Below are 12,075 nucleotides of genomic sequence, written 5' to 3' on the forward strand. Positions count from 1 at the left end.
TGGATTTTCTGTCCTGTTCCATTGATCTATATTTCTCTTTTTGTGCGGGTACCATACTGTCTTGATTAATGTAGCTTTGTAGTATAGTGTGAAGTCAGGGAGCCTGATTCCCCCAGCTCCATTTCTCTTTCTCAAGATTGCTTTGGCTATTTGGGATCTTTTGTGTTTCCATACAAACTGTGAAATTTTTTGTTCTAGCTCTGTGAAAAATGCCATTTGTAGTTTGATAGAGATTGCATTGAATCTGTAGATTGCTTTGGGTAGTATAGTCATTTTCACAATGTTGATTCTTCCAATCCAAGAACATGGTATATCTCTCCATCTGTTTGTATCATCTTTAATTTCTTTCATCAGTGTCTTATAGTTTTCTGCATACAGGTCTTTTGTCTCCTTAGGTTTATTCCTAGGTATTTTATTCTTTTTGTTGCATTGGTAAGTGGGAGTGTTTCATTAATTTTCTTTCAGATTTTTCATCATTAGTGTATAGGAATACAAGACATTTCTGTGCATTAATTTTGTATCCTGCTACTTTCCAAATTCACTGATAAGCTCTAATAGTTTTCTGGTAGCATCTTTAGGATTCTCTATAGTATCATGTCCTCTGCAAACAGTGACAGTTTTACTTCTTTTCCGATTTGGATTCCTTTTATTTCTTTTTCTTCTCTGATTGCTGGGCTAAAACTTCCAAAACTATGTTGAATAATAGTGGTGAGAGTGGGCAACCTTGTCTTGTTCCTGATCTTAGTGGCAATGATTTCAGTTTTTCGCCATTGAAAACAGTGTTGGCTGTTGGTTTGTCATATGTGGCCTTTTTATATTGAGGTAAGTTCCCTCTATGCCTATTTTCTGGAGGGTTTTTATCATAAATGGGTGTTGAATTTTGTTGGAAGCTTTTTCTGTGTCTATTGAGATGATGGTATGGTTTTTTTCCTTCAGTTTGTTAATATGGTTTATCACATTGATTTGCGTATGTTAAAGAATCCTTGCATTCCTGGGATAAACCCCACTTGATCACGGTGTATGATCCTTTTAATGTGCTGTTGAATTCTGTTTGCTAGTAGTTTGTTGAGGATTTTTGTATCTCTGTTCATCAGTGATATTGGTCTGTAGTTTTCTTTTTTTGTTACTCTTTTGTTTTGAAGAGCTATAAGATAAGCTATATCTTATCTTATCTTATCTTATCAAAGATAAGCTATAGGATACAATCCAAACTCTACCAAGGCAAGCTATAAGATAAATCTCCAGATAACATTGGTTTCAGGGATTTTGTAGTTTCATCAACATACCTTTTAAAAGAGCACATAATGTTACATAGTTTAACTTTTCCTTCACCAGAGGTTTATGACATGTAATTTCTCTATATATTGACATTTCTTGTCCTTAACTGAAATCATTTTAATACCTAAATGCTGAATTCTTGCTTCTAAAAGATAAAGTATGACATATAAGTATAGTTAGGTAAGGTAGTACTTTGCAGTACTCCAGCTTTCAAAAGTCTTTAAAAAACAGTCAAACAAAATGAAAGATTTGAACATTAAAAAATGAAAACATAAAAATTTAAGAAGTAAGTATGGGTAAATATATTTCCAATCTTGGAGTAGAGAAGGCCTTTTTTTAACTTGTAGAAGAAAACCATAAGCCATAATGAAAAAGATAAGTTTGAATATATAAAAATAATAACTACCTTTTCCCAAAAAGTCTCCATCATAAATAAAGTCAAATAAGCAACAACATACTGGAAAAAAATAATTGTAACACATTTGGTAGACTTAAGTCCAATTTTAAGGTTTCCAATGACATTTCTTATATTTAATTGGCAGAACTCAGTCACAGAGCCCATAGGCAAGAGAGGCCAGTCTTAGTTGGCAGCAAAGATCAAAAATGGTTTCTGTTACTAAGAGGAAGGGGAGAATAGATGATGTCACAGAAGTAAAACCAAACAAATAAACTACCAAACAAATATAGTATTATAAAATGAAATGTGATTTGAAAAAAATAATTAAACAGGGTAAGGGGTTTCCAGAGATTTGTGGGTTTTGGTGGCTATAAATATAGTAGTTAGGGAAGACTTCTCTTCTCTTGAAGAGGTAACATTTAAACAAAGACTTGAGCGACGTTAGGTAATAATGTACATGAAAATCTGGTAGGTTGTATATTTAAAAGGACCTGGTACAAGTAGAGCCAGAAGGTCCCTGTGAACAAGAGGGTGAGTGATAGATGAGGCTGGAGGACCAGATGTGTAGGGTCATGTGGCCTTGGTAGAGTTTGGATTGTTTTCCTAATCTGATGGAAATCCACTGGACGATTTTGAGCTGTAAGGAACCCAGGGGACCATTATAGGGAGCTAGGCAAGTGGTGGAGTTGACTCGTAGTAAGATGGTGGATAGTACTTGTTCCACTTGTACTAGGTAGAAGTGTTCAGAATTGGGATATATTTTGTAGGTAAGGCTAATAGGATTTACTAATGGTTTGGATATGAAATGTGAAGAAAGAGAGCAACCAAGATTGACTCCTAGATCTTAAGTTTTTAAACAATAAGTAGGTGGTGGTGTCATTTACTGAGATGCAGAGAGGGCAGGTTTGTAAGAGGGTAGGAAGTCAAAAACTTTATTTTGGATAAATTAAATTTGAGATGCCTATTAAGAATTGATAATATAGAGGACCTTGAAAAATGATTTTAGCGTTATGGTGGGGAGGGAAGTCTGACTGGAGGAGGTTACAGAGTGAGTGGGGAGTGAGGAAGAAGAGACCATGATTGTAGGCAGCTGTTTCAAGGAATTTTGCTGAAAAGGGCAGCTGAAAATGGAGCAATAGTTAGAGGACAGTCTCATTTTAGAACAAATTTACCTTAATATTCAGCCCTTCATCATTTGCACCCTCAAATGTGAGTAGGAGAAATAGTAAAATAAATGTGGGTTACCAGTGTAAGAACTTTTTAAAATAAAGCTTTCCCGTTATACTTTTCAAGAATCTGTTTCATAGTTATAGAACTAGGGATCAAGTAATTACGTTTTTCATTTTTTAATTTAATGCAGTATCTTGCCTTCTCTGCTGTAGCTACAAAGCAATGAATTTAAAATGTCTTTTATTTCTTTAAGGCTGATAAAGAATTCGTATGGTCTTTGTGGAAACGTCTCCAGGTGACAAACCCAGATCTCACGCAAGCAATCAGTTTGGTTGTGGAAAGGTGAGTTTCCAAGTTATTTTTTTCATCAGTATTTAGTTTGTTGAATTTGTTTTTCTTCATTATTAAAATTAACACTTGGCATTAATCCCCTGAAGAGATTCATTTGATTTCCAAAGGAATGTTGAGCATGATATTATAATTACTGGATTTATTTCAAGGTGTGTCAGTTTGCTAAGTACAGCTAGGCCTTATCTTCTACTCATATTCTGACATATTTGGGAAGTTTGCAGGTAAGAGAGACACTTTGTGTGTATGTGTTTGTGTGTGTGTGTATATTTTAAGCTCTTACTACTCAACTTTAAAAATTGGAGAAGTTCCTGTTGTTTGGCTTCAGAGACTGACCCTGTAGGCAACTTCCTAGACATGATCCTTCCTAGACATGGCTCAGTTTTCCCCTAAGATAATTGCAGTGTGTATTTGAGAGCCTGGGTTGACCTTGCCAGAGTAGAGTAAGTGTTCCGGAATAGGTTGAGAGATTTCCGTATTACCCTGGAGGGGATGCCCAGTCATTTAACTATAGATTATTGGGCCTCTCCTTGGTCATTAGAAACAGTGGAGTGATGCTGGGTACTTCTTATCAAACATTTGATATACAGTAGTCTCATGACACGTAGATAGCAATTAAAACACTTGCTTTCCTATTAAATGGATATCATTATATTTCCTAAATGAGAAGCTAAGCATATGGTTGCCTTTTCTTTTTTTTAATTGGAATTATGATTATATAATCTGAATATCAGTTTTTGATAACTTGAAGTATATTCACCTTTGGAGTCGCTAGCCCTGGGATCGTTCTAATATTGTCTGGAATTTGACTTTGAAAAATCTATGATACATACCCATGGCTAATTTTACCATCCTTGGTTATCGTGAAATCTTAAAACAGAATAATTAGTTTCTTCTCATGGTCTTGTATGTCTAATTCATCAATGAGATTTTCCTTTTGATGATCAGAATTAAGTATTTTGTTGAAGTACCCTTATTAGTTCCTCTGTCATTCTAGAGATTAAATGTGATCACTCTCAGTTTTACTGTTTTTTAGCAGAATAGGACTTCAGAAGATATATTCTTGGGATTTCTTTTGTCATTTCTGTGATTCTTTCATTATCCTCCTCTCCTTTTAGTTGTATACATTTTTCAACTTTCTAATTTATTTTTTACAACTTTCTAAAGCGATTCTTAATTTTCCCTTTACTCTTGGTTGAGACAGAACCAAATAATAAATTATTGTTAGGTCATCTTTCTCATTCTTTAAGATTTTTATTTTTCACATTTTATAATATACATAATATGCGGTCACATAAAAGTATATCAACAATTTATAAATAAATATACACATATATTTTGGGGTGGGTACTCAAAAGCCTTTTGCTCATAAGATATGTAATGGAAAATTTTGGAGATTACTGCTTTACAGCTATAATCTTGAAAATTTAATGTGCATAAGGTATACTTGGAAAATTTCTTTTTGAAAATTTTTTATTTTTAAAAATTTTTATTGGGCTATAGGGGATGGGTTGAGAAATATCTCTGCAAGTTATGCCCTACTAGGGAAATGTCCATTCTAATTTTCCTGGGATAGCTTTTGGAGCTTTTTCTTTTTCTTGGAGCTGCTGCTCTTGCTGGCAGCAGCCTCTTCAGGTCCACTGCTGAGTGGCTCCTCCTTGGAAGAGAATTTCCTCTTTTCCTTGGGGACTGGAAAATTTCTTAAAATGCAGGTCTCTGGAACTTTCCCCTGATCCACTGAATCTTTAGGGATGCGGCCCAGGAGTCTTTAAAATAAGCTTTCCAGGTAATTCTGGTGTCCATAGATCTGATGTCCAGGTAATTCTGATGTCCACAATGAGATACCTTGGAATTTGAATTGACTTTTGAAATTGGAAACTTGTAATTTGCATTTATAATTTTATAATTATGTAAATATTATTTCCTTGAGAACCATGTAGTGTGTTTGGACCTGTTGATAAGGGAAATGGTATGACAAAAAAAGAATATTCCAAATATCAAAGTCAAATAGAATATCTTTCTTTATAGTCCATTAATTACCCAAATTATGCTACATTTAAGTTATTTTATATTTGTGCCTTGGTCTTCCTGGACAACATTTTTTCCCCCTGGAATTTCTAATTGCTTTTCTTTTCTGCTATTTCTTAGCATAAAGAATGTCAGTGTTCAGACATTTGAATAATGGGCTGAAGACATTCTTCCTTGGGCCCTTTGGTTTATGGTATGAATTTTGGCCAATTGCTTTCTAAACCAACTCATAGCTGCCATCCTCGGATTTCTTCTTATTGTACTACTGAACTAGTGCCACAGTTTCTAAGATCCTACGTCTTCCTTTTTCTTTTGTTGGATTATATTTTCAAAATTTTTTTCTCAGAAGGGATGCATAAGTGGTCCACTTTCTGACTCCTTACGTGCCTAAAATGTCTTTCTTTTGTCCTTTGTTTGGTTGATACTTTAGCTGAACATAAAATTTTAAGTACATTTAATTTCCCTCAGATTTTTTGAAGTATAGCTTTGTTATCTTCTTTTAGCATACAGTGGTGTTATCAAGTGTATGTGTGATCCCAGTGCAAGTGAGATTCTTATTTCTTTCTAGGTAGCTTGCTTAAAGTTTTTAGGATTTTCTCTTCATATATATGATATTTTAAAATTTCAACATCATCTTTTAATTTGAGTCTTTTAAAAATTCAAACTTCTCAGCCTTTGTGGGTTCTTTCAATATCAAGACTGGAGATTTTATTTCAATTGAAGAAAAATATGATTCTCATATTTTCCCCCTTGTCTGTTCTTTCCTTCTGCACTCTGTTAGAGATTGGACCTTCTGAACTTGGCCTTCTTTTCTGTCATATTTTCCATCTTTTAGTTTTGTCTCCTGAATGGTCTTCTTACATTTTCTTCCATCAGTACATGGATTTTTTTCCATTTACCCTATTTAGTTATTTGATTTTTTTTTAGTTTTAGAAATCAAAATTTTACTTCTAAGAAATTTCTTATTTGATGTTTCCTTTTTCATAGCAGTCTTCTTTAAAAGGATAAGTTTTTAATCTTTGTGATTATAATTTTTAAGTTCTTCTCTGTTTCTTACATTATCTTTGTTTCCTGTTGGGTGACTTCTGTTTGTTCCTACTCTTTTACTTTAATGCTGATAGTTTTCTTCAAGCGTTTGATGATTCTTTACTGACTGTTCATGTTTTTGTATGAAGGTCTATATTGCTTAATGTAGAAATGTTGCTTTTAATGAGTTTACTTTGCATTTTTATATAACTGTTACCAAGAGGCTTCTCATCTGAATGAAAGGATTGACTATGGGCATTGTGTAAGAGAAGGGAGGGGACTATCAACAAGCTTTCCTGAGGGATGTATGGCAAATGGGCTTCACTGTACAGAATGAGAAGTAGGCTCTTAAGTCAGTCACTTCTCTGATTGTATTGTTTGTCCCAACAACCATGGTAGGGACCTTTTTCAGGAACATGGTTCTTTTGAAAGTAGCCTTGGGCCATTTGTTATAGGCAAATACTGCAGGTAGCTGTTCTGAACATGGATGAATGGGAAGCCCAGATTTTTGATTAATGGTTCCTTAGTCATCTTGATTCCTGTGGACTTCTGCTCTCCATACTTACTAATTGGGTAATTAGAGCCTATCTGAGCCTCTTCCAGAAAAAAATAGCTTCCTTTTCCATTGTAGACACTATTTGGATTTTTCTCCTCTGTGTTTGTCTCAGTGAGTCCATCCTTCTGTCTTTCAGATATTTGTCCGTTTTGGACCCTTTTTCTTATTTCCAGGCTAATAGACTCAAGGCAGTGTGATTTGGGCAAGTCAGTGACATGTTGTCAGTTCATTATTTTCAAGACGAATATAATTATTATTCAAAAGAAAATAATATTTTTAGAGTTACAATATATTCTATTATTTTGATATGCCATATTATTTAATCAGTGTCTTGTTGTTGTACATTAAGGTTCCTTTTTTTATGAAAATTGTATGATGATGCTGTGATAAATGGCCTTGTGGATAAAGCTTTGCCAGAATCACTGGTTTTAACCAGTGGTGCCAATGACATAGTAGATGGAGGCTGGGATTGCTAAACATCCTGAAATAAATAGGATAATCCCGCTCAATTAAATAACCCTCAGAGACTTTGAGGGTTCAGTTCCAGACCACTGTAGTAAAGTAAATATTGCAGTAAAGCAAGTCACACAAATTTTTTGTTTTCAAGTGCGTATAAAAGTTATGTTTACATTGTAGTCTATTAAGTGTGCAACAACATTATGTCTAAAAAACAACGTATGTAATTTAAAAATATTGCTAAAAATGCTGTCATCTGAGTCTTCAGAGAGTTATACCCTTTTTTCAATAGTAACATCAAAGATCACTCACTGATCACAGATTATCATAACAAATATAATAATGAAAAAGTTTGAAATATTGTGAGAATTACCAAAATGTGACCCAAAGACATGAAGTAAATTTTGTTGGAAAAATGGCGCTGGTAGACTGGCTTGATGCAGGGTTTCCACAAACCTTCAATTTGTAAAATGCAGTATTTGTGAAGCGCAGTAAAGCAAAGTGCAATAAAATGAGGTATGCCTGTACTGCTTCAAATGCCCTTGGTACCCATTTGAAAAAATGCTGGTCTTATCAATAATTCTTTACTTTTTTGCCTTTTTGGTACTCTATTATAATGTCCTTGTAAGTTTTTTGGTGTGGTGTCTGTTTACATATTTTTGTTTTTTGTGTGCATGTGTTTTTATTATGGAAAATTTTAATTTGATGCAAGGGTAGAGAGAATACACTAATGAACTCCCATGTTTACTCATCAACCAGCTTGGACAATTATCAGCACATGACCAATCTTGTTTCATCTATAAACTTCTACTTCCTTTCTGCTCCTCTGCTCCCTCTACCACAGTGGATTATTTTGAGGGAAATCCCAGACATCCTGTTATGTTACCCACAATTCCATTGGTGTTTACAGTCAGTTCTTGTTATTCACAGGAGTTATGTTTTATAAAGTCATGTGAACACTGAATTAGCAAACATGGAAATATTGCTCCTAGGGGAGATAAAGGATTAAGTTCCTATGAGCCTCTGGTCACAACATTTTGTCAACTGATCAACATATAACCTTGCTTTACATGTGTTTCTATTTAAAGACATCTTATTTAATATATATTGTTTATTTATTACTATTGAGCTCATGACCAATGGTACTGTAACTCATGCCTGAACAGTTTATCTAAAACAATTTTTTCTCCATATGCAAGTCACAGCCTTCTTGCACTTAGGAACACTAGACAGCACTTCAGCACTATGCTTAGTGGTCATTTGAAATAGTGAAATCATCAACAGAAGGGCAGAAATGTGAAAAATGTGGTACTAGATAGACCATGAGAAGAATACTTGTTTATAGTATGAGAGCTGAAATAAGAAGACAGAGCATCCCCTTGTTTGACCTCAGCTGGGAACATGTGGTTCAGGTGACTTAAATTTTTCACCACTTTCTGCATGTCTGCAAATGACTGAAAAAGTGCAATGGTATTGATTTTAGGCTTAAAATAAGTTTTAGTGAGTAGGAAAGTTCACGAATTCTGAATCTATGAATAAGGATTGACTCCATCTCTGAAAGATAAGGCCTTTTGAAAACATAACCATGATATCTGTATCATACTTAGAATTCTATAGTTGTTCCCTAATGTAATAAAATATCCAGTTTTCAGATTTCTCCAATTCTCTCGTAACTTTTTTTGAAAGATGGTTTGTTTCTATGAGGACTCAAACATAGTCTACCTACTGAGTATACAGGTTCCTTTTCCTCCTCTCCGTCTTTCTCTCTTTTTATTTGCAACTTATTTTTGGAATCAGTTGGATTATTTATCCTGTAGAGTTTCCCACATTCTGGACTTTTTTGATTATAATCTTTTTTACTCTGCAATTATCATAAATTTTTAATGAGACCTAGAGGTTTATTCAGTTTCAGGTTTGATGTTTTGGCAAAGAAATCTTCTTTGGTATAATATGATTCTTACCACATCATATTAGGAGACACATAATGTATTATCCAAATCTCTTTTTTTTGTGTTGTTAAGTTTGATCACTGGATTATATCTCTAATTTAGAATAGCCTATACTCTTCTTTTTCTTCTTTTAATGGATAAGTTTGGGTAATGTTGCCATCTTAACAATGTTAAATCTTCTATATTATGAGCATGGGATGTTTTTCCAGTTACTATTTGTTTGTCCTAAAATTTCTTTCAATACTGTTTTATAGTTTTCAGAGTATGTTTTGCACCTTTTTGGATAAATTTATTAATATTTTATTCTTTCTGATTTTATTATAAATGGAATTGTTTTCTTAAGTTTATTTTCAGATTGTTTAGTTTAAGTGTATACATTACAATTGATTGTTTTACATTGATCTCTTATCCTGCAACTGTGCAGAACTCATTTTTCAGTTCTAAGTTTTTGGGTAGATTCCTTAGGATTTTCTACTTACAAGATCATGTCATCTGCAAATAGAAATAGTTTTGTTCTTCTTTTCGAAACTTGATGCCTTTTATTTCTTTCTCTTGGCTACTTGCCCTGGTTAGAATTTCAATACATTGTTGAGTAGAAGTGGCCAGAGCAGACATCTTTGTCTTATTCCTGTTCATAGGGAGAAAGCACCCACTCCTTCACCATTAAGTATAAAGTTATCTCTCAGTTTTTCATAGATGTCCTTTAGCAAGTTCAGGAAGTTCCCTTCTATTCCTAGTTTGTTAAGTGTTTTTATTATGAAAGGCTATTGAATTTTGTCAAGTATATTTTCTGTATCTATTGAGATGATCATGTGCTTTTTGTTTTCTATTTTAGTGATATGATTTATTATAATAATTGATTTTCAGATGTTAAACCAACCTTACATTCCTGGAATAAATTCCACCTGATCATGATACATAATTCTTTTAATATGTTGTTGGATTTGGTTTGCTAGTATTTTGTTGAGGACTTTTGCATCTGTATTCATAAGAGGTATTAGTCTGTAGTTTCCTTTTCTTATGACGTTTTTGTGTGTTTTTTGTATCAAGGTAATACTGGCTTTATAAAATGGGTTGGGAAGTATTCTCTTCTCTTCTATTTTTTGGAAGGTTTTTTGAAGCACTGGTATTAATTCTTCTTTGAATGGTTGGTAGAATTCAGTGGTGAACCCCTCTAGCCCTATACTTTTGTTTGTGGGTAATTTTTTTTTATTACAAATTGAATTTCTTTACCTATTACAGGTCAACTTGGGATTTTATTTTTTCTTGAGTCACTTTTGGTATTTGTGTTTTTCGAGAAATTCACCCATTTCTTCTAAGTATCTAATTTGCTGATGTACAATTTTTCATAGTATTCCGTTATAATTCTTTTTAGTTTTTATTAGGTTATTAGTAATATACCCTTTTTTATTTCTGATTCTGGTAATTTGAGGCTTTTCTTTTTTTAAATATTGTCAGTATAGCTAAAGGTTTGTCAGTTTTGTTGATCTTTTCAAACAACCAGCTTTTGGTTTTCATTCATTTTCTGTATTGTTTTTCTATTCTCTATTTCATTAATTTCATCTCTAATCTTTATTCCTTCCTTCTATTTGCTTTAGGTTTAGTTTGCTCTTATATTTTTCATTGTCTTATGGTAGAACATTAAACCTAATGTTGACTTAGGACCTTTCTTCTAGCTTAATATAGGTATTTATAGCTATAAATTTCTTTCTAAGCACTATTTTAGCTGCCTCCCATGCATTTTGATATTTTGTCCCTTCATTTTTACTCATCGTACAGTATTTTCTGATTTGTCTTTTGATTTCCTCTTGACCCATTGCTTTTTTAATAATGTGTTGTTTAATTTCCACACATTTGTGAGTTTTTCTATTTGACTTCCAGTTTTATTCCATTGTGGTCAGAGAACATATTTTGCATTATTTCTAACCTTTTACATTTATTGAGTATTTTAAAAATAGTCTAGCATATGGTTTATCCTGAAAATGTTCCATGTGCACTTGAAAATGATATATATTTAACTGTCATTTTTTAGAAGAGTATTCTAATGATGTCAGGTCTAGTTTGTAGTATTGCTCAGGTCTTCTATTTTCTTGTTGATCTTCTGTCTAGTTGTCTATCCATTATTGAAAGTGGTTATATTGGGATTCTCCAGAGAGCACAGAACAAAAAGGATGTGTGTGAATGTATATATAGAAAGAGACTTATTATAAAGAATTGGCTTATATGATTTTGGAGACTGGCAAGTCCACATCTGCAGTGTGGGCTGTTAGGTTCGAGACTGGGAGAGTCGATGGTGCAGATAAAGGCAGTCTGCTGGAGATTTCTTGTTCAGGGAGGCTGGTCTTTTTGTTCTGTTCAAGCCTTCAACTGATTGGATGAAGCCCACTTACATTATGGAGGGCATTATGCTTACTCACAGTCCACCAATTTAAACATTAATCTCATCCAAAAATACCCTCCAAGTTGACACATAAAATTAACCATCACAGTAGGATATTGAAGTCTCCAACAATTATAATTGAATTGTCCATTTCTTCTTTCATGTCTGTCATTTTTGCTTCATGTATTTTGGTCCTCTGTTATTAGGTATGTATATGTTTATAACTGTTATATCTTCCTGATGGACTGACTCTGTCAGGGACTTGTTATAAAATGTGCCTCTTTTTCTTCAGTGACTTTTTTGTTTAAAGTCAATTTTGTCTGATATTAGTATATTTACTCCAGCTTTCTTGTGGTTATTATTTGCAAATTGTTTTTCTTACCCTTAACTTTCAATGTATTTATGTCTTTGAATCTTTCTTTTGCATTACGTAAATATTTTCTAATGTAGCATTTTAATTTAATGAATTTTTCACTATATCTTTTGA

At 33.3% G+C, this 12,075-nt stretch overlaps 1 protein-coding gene across 7 annotated transcripts in view; it reads left to right on the plus strand.

Moving 5' to 3' along the window:
- Positions 1-12,075, plus strand: part of CNTLN (centlein) — a 328,541-nt gene that overhangs the window by 6,626 nt on the left and 309,840 nt on the right. For all 7 annotated transcript variants that reach the window (XM_067744463.1, XM_067744465.1, XM_067744462.1 and 4 more), the window contains exon 2: positions 3,099-3,187. In XM_067744463.1, coding sequence (XP_067600564.1) covers positions 3,099-3,187 — 89 coding nt within the window. The remainder of the gene's footprint in view (positions 1-3,098; positions 3,188-12,075) is intronic.

The sequence above is a fragment of the Pseudorca crassidens genome, chromosome 7, assembly GCF_039906515.1.
Source record: "Pseudorca crassidens isolate mPseCra1 chromosome 7, mPseCra1.hap1, whole genome shotgun sequence".
Classification (NCBI taxonomy): domain Eukaryota; kingdom Metazoa; phylum Chordata; class Mammalia; order Artiodactyla; family Delphinidae; genus Pseudorca; species Pseudorca crassidens.